This window comes from Dermacentor albipictus, chromosome 2 (genome assembly GCF_038994185.2).
Source record: "Dermacentor albipictus isolate Rhodes 1998 colony chromosome 2, USDA_Dalb.pri_finalv2, whole genome shotgun sequence".
NCBI lineage: Eukaryota > Metazoa > Arthropoda > Arachnida > Ixodida > Ixodidae > Dermacentor > Dermacentor albipictus.
In genome coordinates, this window is record NC_091822.1 from 73,235,964 (window position 1) to 73,259,241 (window position 23,278).

General features: G+C 41.1%; 1 protein-coding gene and 1 non-coding gene across 4 annotated transcripts in view; both read left to right on the forward strand.

Moving 5' to 3' along the window:
• The window catches only part of LOC139055960 (uncharacterized), a 29,411-nt gene extending 12,600 nt beyond the window's left edge, over positions 1-16,811 (forward strand). The window contains exons 1-4 of one of the 3 annotated variants that reach the window (XR_011512046.1): positions 3,793-3,943; positions 5,457-5,498; positions 8,620-8,824; positions 11,501-16,811. Coding sequence is in view for 1 of the 3 variants with exons in the window: in XM_070533674.1 (XP_070389775.1) it covers positions 5,457-5,467 (11 nt within the window). In the remaining 2 variants the exon portion in view is untranslated. Of the gene's footprint in view, positions 1-3,792; positions 3,944-5,456; positions 5,499-5,571; positions 5,998-8,619; positions 8,825-11,500 lie in introns of those variants that run through there. The other 2 variants (XR_011512045.1, XM_070533674.1) reach the window with 2 other exon arrangements.
• Positions 16,812-21,377: 4,566 nt separating this feature from the next.
• Positions 21,378-21,503, forward strand: LOC139056532 (U5 spliceosomal RNA). The gene has a single exon (XR_011512418.1). It is a non-coding gene; the product is annotated as a U5 spliceosomal RNA (small nuclear RNA).
• Positions 21,504-23,278: the final 1,775 nt, after the last annotated feature.

Below are 23,278 nucleotides of genomic sequence, written 5' to 3' on the forward strand. Positions count from 1 at the left end.
TTTCAGTGGGTACTGCATTTCTTATCAGCCGCCGCCTTTGACATGCAACATCTGAAAAAAATAAATGAATTGTTTGTGCTTTATTGTGTCTCAATATGGGCTGCACCGAGAATTGTTTTCTTTTAACCTCGGAAACAAGGCCACAATATTTATTTAAAAAAAGCATTTGCAAGCAAATGAAGCACAGGTTTGAGCGTGCAGGGCTATGCAACGTTGTACACCGAATGTAGCATCTCCAAATGTAGTTGTAAGCTGCTCATAACACACAGTACACAGGTGCAAACACCACCACATGACCAGAGTATTTTTGCCACTGACTTGGGGATGATTTAATAATCCAGATAATGCTAGTTTGGGTACTAATACTGCACATATATATGGGACACGTCAGTAGACGGCGGACGCCGTAAATTTTCGTCGCAACTAACAAACGCATGTAAACTTGACGTGTGGCTGTCGCGTAAGTGGCAAACTTCTGCAATGAGCGTGAAAGGCTCGCCGTTGGTGCGAAATACCAGTGTCTTATGGGCACTCTTGAGCGCGTCGGAGATTCTCACGGGCAATTGGCAAATGCGTAATCAGTCGCGCTGAGAAGTGCCCGTGTGCAGTGCGCCTGTGCTGCAAGTCCATCCACGCCACGCATGATATTTATTGCGATTTCGCAAGCCACATACATGCCACGTTTACACTCAACACTTCCCGAACTTGCTAGTACATCATTCGTAAACATTTGAATCTCCGAGGCCCGTATAAGTTGCGCGAGACGTGCTGGGCATCAACAGCCTCCCGAGTTACAGCCACGTGTAGTCAACGAGTGCAAAGAAGACGTTCCTCGCAGAAACCGCTGTGAAACGTCGAACATGAGCTCTAATTACAGCCAATGTGGTCAACGAGTGCAGAGGATACGTTCCTCGGAGAAACCGCTGTGACAGATCGAACCTGTGCTCGAATTTCGCGTTGCAGCTGACATATGCAGCAAATAATGCACAGCCCAATCGCAAGTCCTCGCAATGTGAAACGTGTTTACAGAAGGTGCGCCCTTATGAAAATGACTGTTGAAATGTTGTTGGCATATTGTTGACGAACTGTTGACTCAATAGCCTTTCAACAATACCTCAACAATTATTGAAATCACAGAGCACTAATTCAACAGTAAAGTTGTTGGGCAGTTCACAACAAAAAAGTCGTTGACTAAATTCTGTTGGTATAGCGTTGAATAGTATTGAGTATTATTGAGCCATTGTTGAGTAGTTTTCAACAATAAAGTCGTTGACTAAATTCTCTTGATATATTGTTGAATAATATTGAGTATTATTGAGCCATTATTGAGTAGTTTCCAACAATAAAGTCGTTGACTATATTCTGTTGATATATTGTTGAATAGTATTGAGTATTATTGAGCTAATGTTGAGTAGTTTTCAACAATAAAGTCGTTGACTAAATTCTCTTGACGTATTGTTGAAAAGTATTGAGTATTGAACCATTGTTGAGTAGTTTCCAACAATAAAGTCGTTGACTAAATGCTGTTAACTTATTGTTGAATAACACTGAGTCACGAGCAATATTGAGTTTCGAAGTACATGTGAAAAACACACGCACATATGTATGTGTGCGTCTTTTGCACATATATGTTGCTTTACTGATCACTTGATCACCATTGCATATATACAGGGTGTTGTTTCACGTTACTTGAACCATAGACGTATATACACGGGTTTCAGCTAACTTTACCCAGAGTTTAAAAATATGCCGATGCACCATAAGACGATGCGACCAAATGCATGTTGCTCACTCTTGTACCTGTCACGCTATTCTTGTATTTTTCCTAAGTAGCTAACTAGTCAAGAAAATTAGCCATTCTGAATGAACAAAGTTAGGCGAAAAATTCCAATTAGAAAGTTCTAGAGCACTTTGCAAAACGTCCGATTAGGCAATTTCTAATTTTCTATCTATTAAGTGTTAGTGTTTTTCAGCTTACTGCGGATGCCCGAGAAATAAAAAAAATATCACCTGACATACCCGCTTGCGCGCCGTGCGTGCAGCGCTCCCAAACGAGCATACCATCGAGCAGGGTGTGTTGCCGCTTAAAAGGCGACAGGGCAGTGACGAAGGCGTTGGCTGTGGTACTGATCGCCAGCGACGTGCTTCCCTCGCTGCGGTTCATGATGGCGATAAGCAGACGGGTGTTCACACCGGTTAAATGGTATGTTTTCGTTTGTGCGCAGAAGGCTTAGGAGCCGTGCAATCACGACTCGCAGGCGGGCATGTCACGTGGTGCTTTTTGTATTTTGCGAGCATCCGCAGTAAGCTGGAAAACACTAATACTTAACAGATAAAAAGACAGAAACTGTTTATTCGGACGTGTTGCCAACTGCTCTGCAACTTTCTAATTGAAATTTCTTCGCAACTTCCTTGCTTCAGAAGTTGGTTAATTATCCTTGACTAATTAGCCAATTAAGCAATATATAGAAATAGCGCGACACGCTACATACCAAAGGGAGCAACATGCATTTAGTCGCGTCGTCATAGAGGGCATAGAGTTTACACTCGGCCTAAAGTTAGCAGAAACACCCTGCATATATATATATATATATATATATATATATATATATATATATATATATATATATATATATATGTGTGTGTGTAGTTTGAGAAGGCAAACGTCGCTACAAGCAGTGATAAACAACCGATGATTGGACGCATCCTGCATTTCTATCGGCGTCCATTATAAGGGGCCAGTGCCCTGGCTGAGTGTTAGGAAACGGCATTGCATACCTCCATGTTAAATATGGTCACGGTGGCGGGGAACGTTAACAAAATTCAAGTCTGGGGTTTGACGGGCCAAAACCACGCTTTGATTATGAGCTGCACCGTAGTAAGAAACTCCATATTTATTTTGACCATCTGGGATCCTTTAACCTGCACCAAATTTGGTGCAGGTTAAACGCACAGTACGCGGGCGTTTTTGCATTTCAGCCCCATCGAAATGCAGCCGCCGCCGCCGGCATTAGATTCCAAGCACTCGGGTTAGTAGCGCAACACCTCAGCCGCTATGCCACCACGGCGGGTGCGGCGGAGAAAGGAGTGAACATCGTTTTTACAGAGTAATTTAGCTTAGATGTTACCCGTTAGCGCGCTACAGAACGAAACGAAAAGCTTGGCGGATATGTACAACATGGTGCTCATATTTCACATGGAGGCCAAATTCTTCTCTGTGACCTAGACGGGGTGCTGGCGAATGTGTTGGGAATCTGCTCGGCCACCAAGCACAACCTGCGCTGCTATACGTTCTCGGTGACAACTCGCACAGCGCAGAAGCACACGCACAAATGTTTAAAGAATGGGACGACAGACCGCCTGCAGTTTGCCATGACGTCGAAATAAGAAGCACAAACAGCGACGTTTCTGTACTTTTGTGGTCAATAGTTCAGTTCGCGTGGTTGCGGCACGCATTACCTTTTTTTTTAAAATACAAACGACGAAAACTGTGCGCGGAAACATTAGCACGGCGTTTGCGACGTTTGAATTTGGCGCCTTTTCCCGCGCATGCCATTAGCTCCGGCCGGTGCACTGCGTTACTGCGCCAAAGAAAGTAGTTCATAAAAGAAGTGAAGCAAAAAACTTTTATACACTTCCAAAGCGCTACAATGTTTCTGTAATAACATGACATCACAGAATTTGTTATCAAATGGTACAGTTTATGATAATATAAGCGTGTATTTGTATGAGTGTACATGTATGATTGCGCGTTTGCGCTGTTGAGGCTTGTAGCATTCCGGCGTGATCGTGCATGCCGGTTGTGTGAAAACTTCCTGCGTTTTCTGCGTTCTTTGTGTGCTTCGATGTGACATCTTTGGAATGTTCCTGCGTGTTGCTCGCTTTTTATGGGCTTGTTGCCTCGAAGATCGCCATGATCGCCTCCGACTCAGCGACATCAAAGGCGAGTTAGTGTTTCGAATTCCCCTTGTTCGTCCGCGCCGCAGGCGTAGACGAACAAGGGGAATTTCAGCGCCTGTGCGTGTTTTCCGTGCGCCTCTTTTCTAGTTTTCATTCCTAGCACTATCCTTCCGTTGCCAGAATTGGTTGTACCGCACTAGATTCGTGGTATATAACATGGAGCTTTGTCCTGGTTTAACTTTACACTCCGCTTGTGGTGACGTAAGGCAGCTATGTGGTGCCAGCTAAAACAGGGCATGTTGTACGCCATGATTTCTGATACGGTATTCGAGCACCGATTGAGTTAGCCTTATTAATGAGCGCAAAACAATGCGACGTGAAACCATCCGATCTGTACTGTAATCGGAAGATATTTCGTTTGCGCCACGCTAGTACAAGACGTGGGAGCGAGCTTGTAGCGGCGTGGGGCGGTGGGATCGGCGAAAGTGTATTCTGTTACGCTGAATTCCCTTCAGGAACGAGTGACTAGGCTGCTATCTGACACGCCGTGCGGCCGATGTTCGCGCGATCGGAAAACACAGAGGAGGCTGTCGCGCAATAATAATAAAGAATTTGAAGGGTGTACATGTGATTCTATGCGATACGTGAGATTCAATAGAGGGGGATGCCACAGAGTGCTGCGAAATCATCGAGTTATACGCCTTGCTAACCGCGTGTGTTTTGTTTTCCACCAGTTCGCGCGCATTCAGCTTTCTTTTTTCATCTTCGTTCGACGCCATCGAGTGCTTCGCCCCAAACGGCTTCGCGTAGGCGCTCTTAGCATTCACGGAAAGGCAGATTTCATGGCACTCCAGGTCCTACAACATTCAAAATAACGTAATTTCGTGAAATTGCAGCTTTTCGCACTTCAGTAAGTGATTGATTTAACAAAATTTTAAAATCAGTAGAGGAACGAGATGCCTGGCATATCTGCTTTGTCGTCCCACTGGGTTTCGAGGCGGCATGTATACGTTATCGGCAACATAAACATCAATAATTAGCATTGTTTCTTGTGACCATAAAAGTAGCTAGTTATGTCGAAAAGCTATTTTTGCTTTGAATCCGAGCACTAAATAGTGAACAGATTGAAAGGGGAGCGCATAGTTGTGAACTAAATGACAACGCTTTGCCACAAGCTTGGAATAATGCATTGTCGAAAGAGCAGTTCTGTGAAATTCTTTCTTTGAGAGTAAGCAAAACTTCAGTAGCATCAGGTAGACGGGGAGTAAAAGAATGCAACACTGTGGTTTTATATGAAGGAGCATCCTTTAATATGTGGCCATAACAGTTCAGTAGATGCATGGAAATAATTCTTAAAATAATAGAGGAATGTGAAATAAATTATTTGACAAGCTCACACTGCCATTGGCAAGAGCGGCCACACTAAATTTAGTGTATTCAATGACTAGTCATTTGTATCTGTCTATTTATGTCAGCCTAATGGTCCATGTAGCTCTATTGATTGTTGATTTTGCTGCATTGTGGCTTCACATTTTAATACTGACATCTTTTTTCAGATTCAAAATGAGCTGAGATACACCCAAGCTGGAATGCTAAAGGTGAATTCTTTGGCCATCCATCCTGTAACGTCACCATGACCAAATACAGTGATGCCGTGAAAATGTATTGCAGGAAGCAGAAAAAACAACATTGCTGATGCAACTGCAAGGCATTTGCTCCAGTGATCAATTGGTGCAGAGTGCCTTCATTAGGAGACATGGTGCCTTTAAGCACTCAGCTGAAAGACTGCAACTGCACCGGGACTGGGAGTGAATTTCAGTGTCACTTGTGAACATATTAAAGATAGAATGTGCCTTCTTCAGGGTATATGCCTGATATGGGAGGGGTGTTCAGAAACAGTGTGGACATTAGTGGTCTACGTGAGTGCACATCTTCCTAGTTTTACCTATGTCATGCAGCAGTGCACTGCTAGAGGTATCAAACCAGAGCAGCAGCACCCTTTGAGAAAGTTGGCTGAAGAACGAGCAGTGATCAAAGCTTTCTGCATTTCAAGGGCCAAATTCCAGAAAGATTGATGCCGAGCTGGACGGTGTGAAGTGCCGGTCACCACATACTGTATCCAGCATGGCATGAATCTCCTTGGCATTATGCCTCGTTAGGATACAGAAATTGCATCACTGCTCATAAAAAAAAATTGGAAATTGGGAGGTTGAGGGGAAGTGGCAGGGCTCCCCTCTGGAGTAGCCAGTGCATGCCCATTGCTATACTGATAATCCTACCTTAATGAGAACCAGTGATGCATGTTAACCTATTACGCAGCTAAGTGCATTCCTTGTTTTGTATTAAGGGGACACTAATGACACCTTAAATTAATTTAAAATAAAGCATCGTTTTAAATATCTACTTCTGTAAATTTCTTGGTAATTGCTTGATTATTAGAGAAAATAAAGCTCAGCGTTCAATTTTCTGAGTATCGCCCCAAAATCTTCGTGCTGACATCTCATTGTCACATCGTGGATTTCAAGTATTTTTACAAACTTGGGTTGTATTGTTTCAGTAAAAGTTCCTGACGGTTCTTATTTTAAGTTTTTGGAATACAATGGAGAACATCTTTATTTGTAAAAAAAAATTGCTGCACCTGAACAGACATCAAAATCCATGACGTCACAGCAAGCGGGTGTGGTAACTTCAAGGCAGCACTGCCACCAATCTTTCCTCTTGCTGCTTTTACAATTTACTCACCCTCTTGTCATGGTACGAGTGAATCTCTTGAATTGTAGGAAGGTCATTTACAGATACATCTAAAATATTTTTTCTCTTTAGTGCTTTCTTGCCATAGTTGCTTAGGGGTGTTGGCACAGCGCCGCTAAGCACGAGGTCACATGATCAAACAACCGCATTTTGATGGAGGTGAAATACAAAACTGCCCATGTACCTTGCAGCCTGATTTGGTAAAAATTAATCCAGAGTTCCCCACTATGGCGTGCTTAAAGCCTGTTTCACATGGAAGCGAAAATGCTTGCAAATCCTGCCGCCGCGCCGCAGAAATCAGTTTCAACGGTGGGAGCGGCAAGGTTCGGGCAAGTTGGAATTTCATCGCAGCGGCAGAGCGGCAGCACTGCTTCCGAACGACCCACCTCGACACGTGACCAGCGGAGGATTAGTGCTGGAAAGCCTGCGCATAGGACGATGTTTATTTACTTGGTACACGTGGTACAGGCAACATGCCAAGAGAGCTTTTCAACGAATTGTTAAATTGCTAAGCGCAGGATATGTATTTATAAAATAAAAATTTGAGAGGCAGAGACAAAGCTATGTTTATGTTGGTAGTCGCAAACTACCGAAACTGGCTGAAAGTCCTGTGTTTTATGCCAGCAACATTGCTATTCGCAGCAGCGGAAAATGCGCGGCGGCAATGCATATGAAACGAAACTTTGCGATAAGCTTTGCAGCGCCGCGTCGCTGTTCACTCCATTCGCTGAATCGCTTGCATGTGAAACAAGCTTAAACATCAGATTGTCGTTTTGGCACTTAAAACGCCAAAATTTAATTAATTTAATTTTACTTTAGTGCTCCTTTAAGCGGTAGAATTCATGATCTCTGCAAAAACTCATGCTCAAAGTATTTTCCGTAAAGATTAAATAAACAGTAGATATAAGTGTCTATTTATATTTTGAATTCTGTGATACGTGATGACTATTAGTGGTACGAGACAGAATTGTAATACAATGTGTGACGGCACGATGATGCACATCGAGGAAATGACCGAGTCTCCCTAGAGGTCCTTGACATGGACATCAACTGACTGTCCACAAACTTCTGAGTTCACTCCGTGATCTTGTGCAGCCTGTGCTTTGCGAGTAGATTAATTTAATTGAGGTTTAATTTAATTAATTTAATTTACTGTCCTTGCGGCTTATGTACATTTCATACAGTGGAGTGGAATCTCGCATTACTTCTGGAGCACAGCAAGCGAACGTGATGTGTAGTGGTAATCTTAGTAATGATCGACAATCATGTCCCACTTCGAGCTCCTAATGCTGCTTGCCAACACAAGCAGCAGCATCTGCTCAAGATGGCGTGAAAGAGATTCATTGAAAAGTGGCATATGCCCAGGGTCACATACCCAGTCACCCAAGCTGTTCCAACGGTTGGTATTGAACTCTTCCCTCAACATAGCAGCCCAATCTCCCCATTAGACCATGGCTACATATTCACACAAATGGATGGGACAATCGAGACAAACACCTGAAAATATGAAGTATCCCAAGAATGGTAATCACAATAAATAGTACTAGATGTGCATTAGCGCAAGCTCTTGGGCCAGTTGGTGCATGATGAACTTGAAAAAGGGGGGTACCAGCAAAACAAAGGACGCGCACACATGGAAAAGGCGTTAGACAGGGACGAACGCTGGTCCGTCCCAATGTCCGTCCATGTCTAATGCCGTTTCCTTGTGTGCGTGTCATTTGTGTTTCGCTGGTGCTCCCCTTTTTCAAGTACTAGATGTTTGGATACGTTGGTTTATTTTTCTTGTTTGTGCTGGATTGTTTTTCTGAAACATGGGGCATCCAGACAGCATCAGAAGCTTGTAAGAAGTCAAGTTTAGCATTTTAGATTTGCAACAGGTACTTTTGTAATTGATTTGCAGTAGGGCTGTTGTGTGAATGTACTTGAAAGGCTTAAAACTGTTTTGCTAACATTTACTTAAACATGCAGGTTCACATACGCTGTAAGAGTGCACATTGAGAAGGTTATCCTGGCCCAGCTTACCATGGCCTGCCATGGTGGACCAGGAAAGTTTGCAAGGGCCTTGCTTCACCATGTGTTCACAGAGGAGGAGCTCATGGGCCATTTGGGCTTTGGAAATAACACCAAGGGGCAACAGAGGCTCTTGACCCCATCAGGGTCAGTGCTGTTATAGGCAAGTACCATATACCCTTTCCGGTTGCATTTTTACATTCACATTTCTTTTCTAAATTTATGAACTTGCCATTGGCATAACAAACGACTTTCATGTAGCCTGTGTGTGCAGTTGTGTGCTACAATAGCCTACCATTTGGAATGACTTCATATGATCTTGAGTGCCTAATGCTGCCATACTCAAATGCTTCCAAATTTAAAAGCTGCCTTCACTGCCGAAAGTTTTTAGCACCTCCACCAAATAAAATGAGCTGCATTTGTACATTAGCAGTGCTACTTGGCTGTCATTGCAAGGAATAGTTGTCTGTGAAGCACGCTCCAAATCTGTTGGCATGGAGGACATGGTTAAGTAGCCTGAAAGTGTTAATACACGAATTGCGGAGAAGCTATGCTCAAGTGTGGTTACTGCTCAGCTTGAGCAGGAGCACGTTCACCAAATTGCAGAAATCAGAACAAAACAGCTCTCCATGTTCTGAGATGTGAAACAGTAGTTTCACCAATTTTAACAGACCACATCAAATCAAAGTTGCTCCTATCTTGAAGCAGGTCCATGTGATCCGAGACAGCAACCTTTCAGCGGAGGGAACCTGAGTGTTGTGGCAATTTTCTTTTGGTAGTTTCAACCAAAGAAACAACAGGGACCGAGTTGCCAGCTTCACAGTCAACAGTACTATGTTTAGTGGATGCTTACTTATTCTAAGCACCTAACCTATGACTCGTATTTATTAACATGCACTGTATCACTTTGTATTCTAAGATAAGAAAAAAATATTTATGTGGCTTTTCCTCATATACTTCAATAAATGGAGAATAGGCTCTTGGGGCCTAATGTATAAAGCTTCTTACAGACCATCGGACATGTCCACTACTCCCATTCTGAAATTGTTAGAATTGTTTCCTGCTTCCTTACTTCACCTACCTGTTAACATGGTTATGAACCATTGCCAAGTAGATTATGGGCTTAAATTTATCAAAAAGGTGAATGGGCTTTTCTGTCGCTCTTGTTTAGCCCATTGAGGATCACATTTTGGGGAGAAATATGCCTCTAATTTAGGAGTTATATATCTTTTGTAGTGTGCACATACTCAAAACTTTCGACTTGAATAGTGTCCTATTCAATTTAGTCTTTGAATGGTCACTATTTGTAAATGTGAGTATTATTCTAATATTTCGAAACACCAATAAAACATGAGATTTGAGCCAAAGTACGGTAAATTTTCACCTCCAATAACATAGTATAGACGTAAAACGTAAGAACTTGTAATAGCAGACCAGGCTACGTTACTAAAGTAGCTGTACTTTAGAGGCTGTACAGCAATCATTCATGCTTACTGAAGAGTCCTGTGCATGTGAAGAAACTTTTTGCTACTCCATTTTTGCCTTTAATAAACAGCTCTTCATAACATAACAATGACAGAAACCTGCTAACTTTAAGAATACTAGTATGTGAACCTCATCTTACATTAATTGTGATATCAGCTGTTCATTATTCAGAAGCTATCCAATATTTGATTTGCTTCTGGCATTATTTGGTTCAGTCTCAAAAATCACTTTTCGCGCATCCTTAATATTGTTATTGCAGATTTAAGTTCTTCAGGGCGACTTTCCGAGAAAATAAACTGGTAAATAATTTTTTAAAATAACAATAAAGTGGCAATACCATTTCAGTGTTTGCAGTTTTACATGTTTTATTGTTTTATGCAGGATAAAGCAGCGTAATTTTTTCTGTAATGAAACTTACGGAAACTTGTGGCAGCACTCCCAAATTAGTGCAATGACAGACACCAAGGAGCTAAGTGAAAAATCAGTTTGGGAGAAACCCAAGGAGCGACAGCACTATAAGAATATTTTCTAGAAGTCTCAGAAGGTTGCAGCACCTCCAGTGGGAGGCTAGGCAACACTTTGTTCTGAAAAGGCAAATTTTTTCAGAACGTTCCATCACAGTGACAGATGTATGGCAGTGAACCCTAAAAGGGTTAAAGAAGTCAGTCCTATGGCATATGGCTCTTAAAAGACAGCATTTCTTCGTATCTGTCACATTCTGCATGTGTCATGCTAAGCAGTTTGGCGCACAACTACACGGAATCCTCATTATAACAGTAATTCAGTCGTTGAGGAAGAAAACATACTTCGCTGTCAGCAGTGTCTTCTTTAATGTGGAAAGTCCTAAGTCATTGTAAGGCGAGAAGTACGTTCCGATTGCATGTGAACTCAGGAAACCTAACATCAAATGAAGCTACACTCAATTATAGTGACATGACACTATTGTATTTGGAGCATGGAAAAGCACAGTGAAGTGCTGCACATTTTAATTATGAAACTTACAAGAAATAATTTTAGTTGTCAGTTCAGGTTTATTTATGAACGACATGAATTTTTTTCACCATTTTGTTTATCAGCAAGCAAAGTTCACATCTTTGACATTGAAGATATTTATAAAGTTATATTGCTACAGTGTTTTGTTCCTCTTTGCCCTTTCCTGCATTTGACACTTAGTGGAGTCCTGTGCCACACTAAATAAATTTAAATGGTCATGCTGTAAAGCTGTACCCATGGAAAATTGGAATAAAGCAACACAAATACATAAATCAATTTCATTGTAACAAGGGCATATTGCATGCCATTCTTTTGCATGTGGAAGTTGCTTTTTAAAACTTATTCTGGCTTGTTTTTGCAGGCTTCACGTGTCGCAAATTTCCTGGTACCAACATGCCCTATGTAAAGAACTCTGGCCTCGCTTCTCGCACGAGACCCTGCCCCTGAAGCAACTGCCCCTTCACCTCTGAAGAGCCCAAGTTGGACAGCTCAAACCAAAACACAAGTGTTGTGCTTTTGTAACTCTCGACATTTTTATGTTTTATGTTAGTCTCCTGAAGGGCCCAATTTGGATTTCTCAAATGAGCATACAAATGTTGTGCCTTCCTATGCCTTGACATTTTTATGTTAATTTTATTTATGTTAATTATGCTAGTCTCCTGAGAAGCCCACATTGGATTGCTCAATCCAGAATACAAGTGCTGTGCTTTGTTATAGTTCACTACATTTTTATGTTAGTTTTTGATATGGTTCCAGTAAGGATAGTGTTTCCTTATTAATATATTTTTTAAGTAGCTTAAGTCATTTCATGCCAAACCACCCAACAATTTTCTCAAGAACTGTTCCATTATGGCAAACCATTTCAAGTTTGCTTGATTTTGAGTAGGTACAACGAGAAAATTTTTGAGAAAATTTGCTTTCATACATACTCTTAAGTAATTCCAGGGCAACCAACCAGCGTTTTTTTGGCCATCACAGATATAGTTGAAGCTCCGAACTCTTGCTCCCCATTTATTTTCCTTCACAAAAATTTTTTTGAATTTTGGCAAAAATTTATTGTTCTTTCCCAGCTAAGCTAGAAGCCACTGATACACGTTTCTTCTGAAAGGGAAATTGTATGATCCAGATATTCAGGTGGTGTTCATGTCAAGAGACTGAAGTGGTGTGACTGCCAAAATTTGCAGTTTGAATTTTCTTCTAACGTAGGGAAATACAGAAGGCACAAAATGAATATAAAATCAGACTGCTTGACTTGGGATAGCAGCAAAATATTTCAAGCCTTGGAGGTTCAGTTGATCAGCTAAAAAAACTGTAACGTTGAAATTTTTTGCAAGCTTCGTGTTGAAGGTAAAAAATTAGCTTTGGTGGTTGGCACAAAAGTATGTCACCCATCATTACACAGCCGTACATGTCTGCTATGCATGTGACATGAAACAAAAAGTGATTATTCTTTAAGTGCGATAAGGTATTTTTTATAATGTTCCTTTGTGGATCACACATACAGAATAAATATAGCATAAATATATGAAGCCATGTCATCTAGCAAGGAAAGGTTGTTAATATATTAGCCACAAGAACTACTCAACAAACTGACTTGCCTTTTTTATCATTACGAAGGCAGGTGATGTCAAGCGCTGCTGCTGCAGTCTCAGCTCGTATTTTTTTAACATGAACGCAAAAAGTGGTCGCCAATGGTGTCTGACCACATCAGACTGAACATGGCACATATGACTTTTATAGATGAGCATGTTCCAGCTCTGAAACAGTGGTAGCAAACAACACCACAAGAATTTGTTCATACTCATGTAGGTTTTCAGTCTTAATTATGAAGGTGTTTTCTACTTGCATCATCATTGGGCTTCAGGGAGCAGGGCACAAAGTGTCCTGCTCCCTCTATGTTGCATTGCAATGCGACATGCCCTTTAGGATGCTTTGTATGAACAATATCAGTGCTCTTTATAGATTTACTGTCTACATAATAGCTGATATTTCTTTTTCTAAACTGCATGAGACATATCTTTTAGCACTGCAGGATTCCCTCACATATCTATTACGTACGAGGTCTGTTAGAAAAGTATTCGACCTTTTTTTGCGAACACCTGATGAATATGAAACAAGCGCGTTTTCATCAGCCGCCCTTGAACCTTTGTGCGCATGCATGAATTTTTTCCCACCTGCCAATAGCGTGAATTGCTGGGACGCAGCGTTTGAATGAGGTAGTACGGTGCTCTCGTCGGTTTTTTATCGCAAGGAAAATGGCAGAGCGACTGGAGCAGTGCTACTGCATCAAATTTTGACAGAAACTGGGCGACAGCCAAGTGGAAACCATCTGGAAGATTCAGAGTGCTTTCGGTGACTGTGCTATGAGCAGCACACAGATTATGGAGTGGTACAACCAGTTTAAAGACGGCCACACATCGGTGGAGAGCGAGCCACGCTCCAGTCGGCCATCAACATGCCGAAATGACCAGGTCATTGCCGAAGTGAACCCCGTGGTGGTGCGGGACCGTCGTGTAACTATCCAAGAAATTGCGGAAGAGGTGGGCATCAGCACATTTTATCCACATTCCATTATCACCGAAGATTTGGCCATGAAGAGAGTTGCGCCAAAATTCGTTCACAAGCTGCTCATGGTGGAGCAAAAGCAACTTTGTGTTGAAGTCTCGCAGACATGCTGGATTCCACAAACAGTGACCCCAACTTCATGAACACCATAATCACTTGTGACAAGTCTTGGGTGTATGTTTACGACCTGGAAACCAAATCCCAGTCGTTACAGTGGAAGCATTCCACGTCACCAACCAAAGACTGCTAAGTGTGCAGCAACGTCAAAGTGTTGCTGACTGCTTTCTTTGACTCCTGCAGTGTGGTACACCACGGATACACACCACAGGGTCAAACAATCACTAAAGACTACTACAGGGATGTCCTCCATGGCCTATGTGATGCTGTATGGAGCAAGATACCGAAGTTGTCAACAGGAAATTGGCACATCCTTCAAGACAATGTTTTTCTCGCACTTGATTCAGACTTTTTTGGCGAGAAACCAGACTCCTGTAGTTCGACAGGCTCCTTGCTCTCCTGATATGGCGGCCTGCAACTTCTGGCCGTTTCCCAAAATCAAGGGGCCATTGAAACAAGCATGATTTCAGACAAGAGAAGACATTATGGCTGCAACGACAGCTGAGCTAAAGTCCATTGGAAAGAAGCCTTCTTGGAATGCTTCTAACAACGGCAGCACCGCTGGGAGAAGTGGCTGGATTCCCAAGGAGACTACTTTGAGGGTGATAAGGTTTCCAACACTTCAATTATGCCAGTTTTTTTTCTTCAGCCAAAGGTCGGATACTCTTCTAACAGACCTTGTATTGATATTTTATGTGCAATGGCTGTATGGTTTACCTGGCCCACACCAAACACAAGCATCGTTGCATTAGAGCATGTGTCCCTTAGCAATAAAATGCAGACCCTAACACCGCTTATCTGTCATCTGTGCATACGAAGCCAGCTTTGTCGTCTGCATTCCCGGCCAGCAAGCTGTGCGCACATCAGAGAAAAGTCGGTGCTGACAAAATTTCAAAAAGGAATTTCTCGCTTTTAAAAATGACTTTTTTAACTTCACACATGCATAGCAGACATGTAGAGCTATCCAATAATGTATCACATTTTTTCGCCAACTACGAAGGCTGTTTTTTCCTTGAACATGAAGCTTCTTGCAAAAGATTAGAATTTTTTTTTTTACAGGCGATCAGCTGAACCTTCAGAGCTTCATATATTTTTCTGCTATACTATGTCACTTGGGCTACCATTCTGTATTTAATTTCTGTCCTGTGAATTTTTTCTTACGAAAACAAAACTAACGGATTGCAATTTGACTCATTTTTGCCGGTGCCAAAAGCAATTGAAGTATGCAAATATTTGAAAAATTGGCTATTTTGGCAGTTGCATCACTTCACCATATTTCCACGCACACCATTTGAAGGCCTCGATCAATACAATGTGCATTTGAAAAAAAAGTATTTGAAGCATTTGAAAAAAAAATGAAAAGCTAGAGGACATTTGATGCCTCTAGCTCAGCTGAACAGGAAAACTAAACTGTCACCTAAAATGCTACAAAATATCTGGCAGAAATAAATAAAAGTGGGTAACAAGCTTTGAACTCTAGTAAACATATGGCAATGTTTCAGATTTATGTGCGGTGGGAAAAAAATGCTTGTCGATTCGGCATGGAATTGCATACCTGCAAGTGCATCTGTGCCATTTCCAGAGTTCAGTAAGAACGGCATTTTACATAACTTTGTAAAAATGGTTTATTGCTATCTAAAATACATGAGTAAAATTAATAGGTATAAGTCGGCTTAAATTTAATATGCAACAAAACATCTCCAGTAATGGCAATGATGTGCCTTTCATGTTTGCATAAAACCATATCTTCTGAATTCTTTCGTTATTTTTTGTGGCAGCGAATAAAATTGAAATGGAACTCGCACAAGGAGTAACTTTGCTGTATTCCAGCACATCACTAATAGCTGTCTTTGTTTCATATGAAAATCTGAAGCAGTCAATATGAATAAGTCGCTTGATATGGAATTACCTACGCAGCAACGTTATCATGGCAGAAAACACAACTGGATCATGCAACAGCAATGCGGCATAATAAACTGCTCCCATAGGCATCACTTATTGTGGTTGCCATGTTTCAAAAGTATGTAAGGTTTACTGAAATTGGCACACACCATTCAATCAACAAATAAGGATTGTACAGTGATCCTTTTTCAGTTTTACAGATATTTAAGTTGTCTGCCAGGTAGCATAATTCTTGTTCTTGAGCTGGATTATTCAGAGGTGGACATTACTAGCACAAGAAATGGAAACATTAAACTGATTGTCATAAATTTATTAATTCACTTATAACATCACAGCACATATTTCAGTTTGCAAATTGTAGCCAGTGAGTTTGCAAGACATTCACTTGAAATTAATTTCCAGGATGACACCAGTTTCGATATTTTTCCATAAATGTGAGAGAAATACAAGGGCATTCCGGTTACTTTTGTACTTCGATGCATAGCAGTGCATTTCTACAGCCAGTTTGATGGCATGTGTCTCGTTACTAGTGTCATTCTGGAAATTCATTCTAAGTGCATACACCTTGTAAAATTACCGGCTACAATTCGTAAAAACTTTATTAGGAACTGAGTTTTTGTTAATCAGCTGACTATGGTGTCTTGTTTCTCATGCAAGTAATGTTTGGCACTCTGTATCTAGAATTATGTTAGCTGCAACAGTCAGTCTTCAATAAGTTCCATGAAACTCAGTTGAGGTCTCAGTTGAGTGCTGTGGGCACAAGCAAATTGTGCCATGGTTATAGTACCACTGGCTACCTAATAGAAAAAGCAAGTACCTTTTTTGAGTGTTCTTATTTACAGTCATGTCAGTCTGCTTGTACATTTATTTATTTAGGCATTTATTTTTTAAAATTTATTTCTTTTGGGAAATGTGTTTTACTTGAGAGCCACACTGACTACATCTTCAGTATTCAATTTTGTTATGGTGTCAAGCTGCAGGAAGTTTGTACTGTGCGATAGTTTTTAAGAAGTTTCTGATCTCAAACTACAAAGGGTTGTACATTTACAGAGATGTTTGGTTACAAATAAACAGTTCACCTAGAAAAATGGTTTTTGTCTGCATCAGTTCAGCACTCTTGATTTTTCGGAGGACCATTCACTCTGACAATTGAAAAAAGTGGCATAACAGTACTGCTAGCAGTTTTACAATATGGTTTATTACAGGCAATCTAGGAGCATGCTTTTGAGCCCAGGGTGACAGAGGTCTGCGGTACAAAATGCCTGTATTTAAATTTTATCCTTACCCTCTCACAGCAGACATGCCACCGTGACATCAAAGGTAATTATATGCAACATAGCTCAGCAGTATTTTAAGGTAAGTGCAGGTTTAAACTGCTAAATACCCAGTGGGGCATAAAGGGCTTTCAACGTAATTTGTGTTGATGTTCAACAGATCTGCAACAATGCTTCCATGGGCTTTCAATATTGACGAACTACACATTTCAACAATACCTCCATGGGCTTTCAATTTTGAGGCTCAACACATCTGCAACAATGCTACAATGAGCTGTCAACATTGACAAACAACACATTTCAACAATACCTCAATGGGCTTTCAATTTTGAGGCTCAACACATTTGCAACAATGCTTCAATGGGCTGTCAACATTGACAAACAACACATTTCAACAATACCTCAATGGGCTTTCAATTTTGAGCTTCAACAATGCTTCAATGGGCTTTCAACATTGACAAACTACACATTTCAACAATACCTCAATGGGCTTTCAACATTGACAAACAACACATCTTCAACACTGCTTCAATGGGCTTTCAAGAGTGAAATACACCATAGTTTCAACGATATGCCAACAATCTTTCAAATTGAGAGGCCACAATGATGTTTCGACAAAATGTCGCGGGCCAATTATCAACACTTGTCAACAATTTCCTCAATGATGTTTCAACAATTCGCCAATGATCTTTCAAGGTCATTTGTTGACGTTGACCAATGATATTTCAATAACCTTTCAACAATTTTTTTTGTAAGGGGCCGCAGTGACATGTATAATGACCATTGCACAACGGTCATGTATTAGGTTCGAGTTCACAAGTTCACGATAGTGTCTCACCTGGTAAGGAGAAATTATCCCGTGCAAAATGCCGTGAGCACACAGTCATTGTCGGCGTCACAGCCTTGCCGATGCGGAGGTTCGTGATCCACTTCGTTCTGCGGCTTCGGTCTTTCCGTTCGGAGGGAAATGCGTGAAAGGAAATGTTGCTGTCTTTCCATCTTGCCGACACGCACTGAGGAACACAGCAGAACTGCTTGGCCGTTCGCTTTTTTTTTTGCTACCGGCTCCATTCTAGCGTCTATGACAGCAGACCCCTACGGCGCACATGGCGACTGGACCTCCGTATTTCGTTTCTCCCTACTGCCGCTAGGTGTCGCATAGATTGCTGGAGTTGCGAATAGGCCAATTTTTGAGAGGCCTTGTCCGTTTGGGCAGGGCCTACCATTGCAATCAAAAGAAAGATTTACGTTGTTGATTGGCGCGATATCGATGAGCAAGCGTATCTGGTGTTACCGCAGTGGCAGTCCGAGCTCAGTTACCGCTCCCGTGCATCATCGCGCAATAATAGCGTTACTGTCAGAAAAGTCTAACCTGCACCTGCGCGCGCCGTTGTCGGCGTACGGATCCGTAACAGCGTGGCGTATAGGCGTAACCTGTTCGAAAGAGCATTAATAAGTTCGGAGAAAACTTTTTAAACAGAAGCAACTCGCGCCCCGATACCTCAACTACTCACTAGATCCCATCCTGTGCCATATTACTTAAGCTGCGCAGGCTGGTCCTTGCGGTGAGTTGATTGCAGACCATTCATCCATTATTGTTCCTATTGAGAAACACTACATTCGGTACATAGTAAAACACTGAGTAAGATAGACTGGGTCCGGCTGCGTGAAATACTAGAACGAACAGATTTCATTACGGCATATGATAAACACGTTGATACTTTCGCGTTCTGACGTTGATACCGAGTACATGAAATTTCTAGATACACTTAAAAATGCCGTTAAACGGCGGTCTGTGCCGACCCATAAAAATACATCTACCCAAAGTGTCCTTGGATGAACACTGAAATATTAACATTGTAAAAACATAAATGGTACCACAAATGGTAACAGTTCACATCAAACGAATCTTACCTAACTCAATTTAAACGCTATCTAAAGCTATCTATGTTCTCTATGAGGAAAAGGAAAAAAAACATGTTATTCATCTCTCGTGAAGCAGGCGCATGTAAATGCAAAAAAACATTGGGACACGGTAAATTACGCAATCGGCTTAGGATCGAACATCTCTACTTTCCCTGAAACTGTTGACGAAGGTACAGTTGAATCATTTGGTACCTATTTTGCCTCCGTAGAGCCTAAGGTAGCTGCACAAGTACATGCTGATGTTCCTTCAGTGAAAATGGCAGAGCGTGACAACAACACTTTTGCATTGCCTCACATAGAAATTGAAGAATTAGTTACAACAGTCAACAACCCTTCAGTCTCTAAGGCGGCAGAACCTGATTGATGCATTACCTGTTAGGCTGATAAAAACAACTTTGATATGCTGGGAATCTATCTACTGCATATCTTAAACCATACGTTGGAAAATGGAGTGTATCCTGATCAACTGCAGGTCAAGAAGTTCATATCCATCTTTAAAAGCGGTGAGCGATCCGACATAGAAAAGTACAGGCCAATATCGCTGCTAAATGCAATCAATACAATTTTTGTAAAGACACTTTGTAAGCGTATACAGAATTTTTAAAACAAATATAACATCATCTGTCCTAATCAGCATGGCTTCAGGCGCCAAAGATCAACGTCTTTCGCAGTTGTTGTTCTTACACAACTCATAAATACTGCACTGCATAATAACAAACTAGCCTTAGTAGTTTACTTAGATGTATCCAAAGCTTTCGATGCGGTAGATCAGACAATACTGTGCAACAGAAATTGGAAAATTAGGGTCTGAAAGGAAATATTTATAATCCAATTAAATGTTATTTTTCAAATAGGAAACAATATGTTGCTGTAAACAATCTAACCTCTCTACTACAAAGCCCTATTTTCTGTCTTCTGCAAGGTTCCTTGCTGGGCCTCTGTTTTCTTTATAATAACGATCTTCCGTCAGGTCTGAAGGATTCTGAACCTATTATGCATGCCGATGACATAGCATTACTTTCCACAGGCGATAATTTAGAGGAACTGAAATGTACATTTTATGAAGAACTTAGCGAAGTATCACAATGGTACATAAGTAATCAGCTGACTCTTTATAACCAGAAAATAAAGTACACCGTGTTTCACTCGCGAATAATATAAATTATCACCACGTTGCATCAATTATTAACAACAAGAATGCGCTCAGCGTGTCGCAATGCAAGTTATATCTTGGTGCTGTGTTTGAGTCTGATATGCACTGGAAGGAACTAATTATTACTGTCTGCTCCAAATGAAGTCATGGCTGTCATGTACTACTAAAAGCTGTAGAGTGCTTTGGACTTTCGATTTCACGCGTTCTGTATTTCTCATTTGCGCTCAGCGATTTGTGCTATTGCCTGCAAACGAGGGGCAAGACATACAAAACATATTGAGACCATGTTTGTCGCCTTCAATAACGTGCTATTCGTATGATAAATTATTCAAGAAATACTCACCCATGTATGTCCTTTCTGAACAGCTACGGATGTTATCCGTATCAATTTCACATAAATTGAAGATACCTGAAGTAGTAAATGGATTAATAAGGTCCAATAACGAGCTGCTGCTTACTATTTTCAGATTATCAATGAAACAAACAGGAGCAGCTACAAACAGCCTATTTACCTTCCCGCCTTCTCATTATACATACAGCCATAGACCTGTACAATATAAAGGAGCCTACGTGTGTAATGAAGTTCCAAACGAAGTAATGCAAAGGAATGATATTTTAGCATCGTTAAAACATCTTTTCCTCTTTACTATGGAACTACTGGAATGAAGAAGCGTGTAAATAAGTTTACAAAAAAAGAAACAGCTTGTTTTTATTTTTGATACCCTGTCGGTGCTTTGGTCGTTCTTTGGACATTGGTCTCTGCTTCGGTCGAATATACCACAAAGTTATATACTGAAGCTTGCCAATTTTCTTGCGTGTCACTGAAGTGTGTTGTGATTGAGCCCATTCAACAAAAAGTCTGCCAATATTATAGTACTTGTTTAGAGTGTGGGCCCATCACTAGCCTTGAAGGCTATGGGTGGGACCAACTGCGTGTGTACTGGATTTTAGAACTAATAATAAAAAGTGTCCGGTAAAAAAAAAGGAGGCGAGCGCATGCGTTTAAATCTTCGATGTTCAACACCAGATGGCGACAGCTGCGCATGAAAATGGCAGTCGTGCAGTGCAAGCAATCCGGGCTAATTTTAACGCTGTTATTAGCTTTTAAACGTGAATACGGAAACATTTAAAATTTCTCTATTAACAAGTACATGTCGAAAAGCCCAGGCAGGTATACACTTGCTAAAGAATAACAAGAGTTGAGGTTTAAGCATGCAAATTTGAGAATAGCTTGAAGGTTCGCTTGGCCAAGTAAGTGACACCATTTAGCAGACCAGTCTCGCACAGCATAGGTAATTTCATCGCTCAGGTCTCTCCTCAAATCCACGTATTAATCTTTCGCCTTTTACTAAAGATTACCGTGGGGAGGGACACTCCAATGAGCCTCTAGGCCAAATTTTGAGAGGCCTTGCCCGTTTGGGCAGGGCCTACCATTCCAATCAAAAGAAAGATTTACGTTGTTGATTGGCGCGATATCGATGATCAAGCGTATCTGGTGTTGCCGCAGTGGCAGTCCGAGCGCAGTTACCGCTCCTGTGCATCATCGCGCAATAATAGCGTTACTGTCAGAAAAGTCTAACCTGCGCCTGCGCGCGCCGTTGTCGGCGTACGGATCCGTAACAGCGTGGCGTATAGGCGTAAGCTGTTCGAAAGAGCATTAATACGTTCGGAGAAAGCTTTTTAAACAGAAGCAACTCGCGCCCCGATACCTCAACTACTAACTAGATCCCATCCTGTGCCATATTACTTAAGCTGCGCAGGCTGGTCCTTCCGGCGAGTTGATTGCAGACCATTAATCCATTATTGTTCTTATTGAGAAACACTACATTCGGTACATAGCAAAACACTGAGTAAGATAGACTAGGTCCGGCTGCGTGAAATATTAGAACGAACAAATTTCATTACGGCATATGATAAGCACGTTGATACCGAGTACATGAAATTTCTAGATACACTTAAAAATGCCGTTAAACGGCGGTCTGTGCCGACCCATAAAAATACATCTACCCAAAGTGTCCTTGGATTAACACTGAAATATTAACATTGTAAAAACATAAATGGTACCACAAATGGTAACAGTTCACATCAAACGAATCTTACCTAACTCAATTTAAACGCTATCTAAAGCTATCTATGTTCTCTATGAGGAAAAGGAAAAAAACATGTTATTCATCTCTCGTGAAGCAGGCGCATGTAAATACAAAAAAACATTGGGACACGGTAAATTACGCAATCGGCTTAGGATCGAACATCTCTACTTTCTCTGAAACTGTTGACGAAGGTACAGTTGAATCATTTGGTACCTATTTTGCCTCCGTAGAGCCTAAGGTAGCTGCACAAGTACATGCTGATGTTCCTTCAGTGAAAATGGCAGAGCGTGACAACAACACTTTTGCATTGCCTCACATAGAAATTGAAGAATTAGTTACAACAGTCAACAACCCTTCAGTCTCTAAGGCGGCAGAACCTGATTGATGCATTACCTGTTAGGCTGATAAAAACAACTTTGATATGCTGGGAATCTATCTACTGCATATCTTAAACCATACGTTGGAAAATGGAGTGTATCCTGATCAACTGCAGGTCAAGAAGTTCATATCCATCTTTAAAAGCGGTGAGCGATCCGACATAGAAAAGTACAGGCCAATATCGCTGCTAAATGCAATCAATACAATTTTTGTAAAGACACTTTGTAAGCGTATACAGAATTTTTAAAACAAATATAACATCATCTGTCCTAATCAGCATGGCTTCAGGCGCCAAAGATCAACGTCTTTCGCAGTTGTTCTTACACAACTCATAAATACTGCACTGCATAATAACAAACTAGCCTTAGTAGTTTACTTAGATGTATCCAAAGCTTTCGATGCGGTAGATCAGACAATACTGTGCAACAGAAATTGGAAAATTAGGGTCTGAAAGGAAATATTTATAATCCAAATAAATGTTATTTTTCAAATAGGAAACAATATGTTGCTGTAAACAATCTAACCTCTCTACTACAAAGCACTATTTTCTGTCTTCTGCAAGGTTCCTTGCTGGGCCTCTGTTTTCTTTATAATAACGATCTTCCGTCAGGTCTGAAGGATTCTGAACCTATTATGCATGCCGATGACATAGCATTACTTTCCACAAGCGATAATTTAGAGGAACTGAAATGTACATTTAATGAAGAACTTAGCGAAGTATCACAATGGTACAT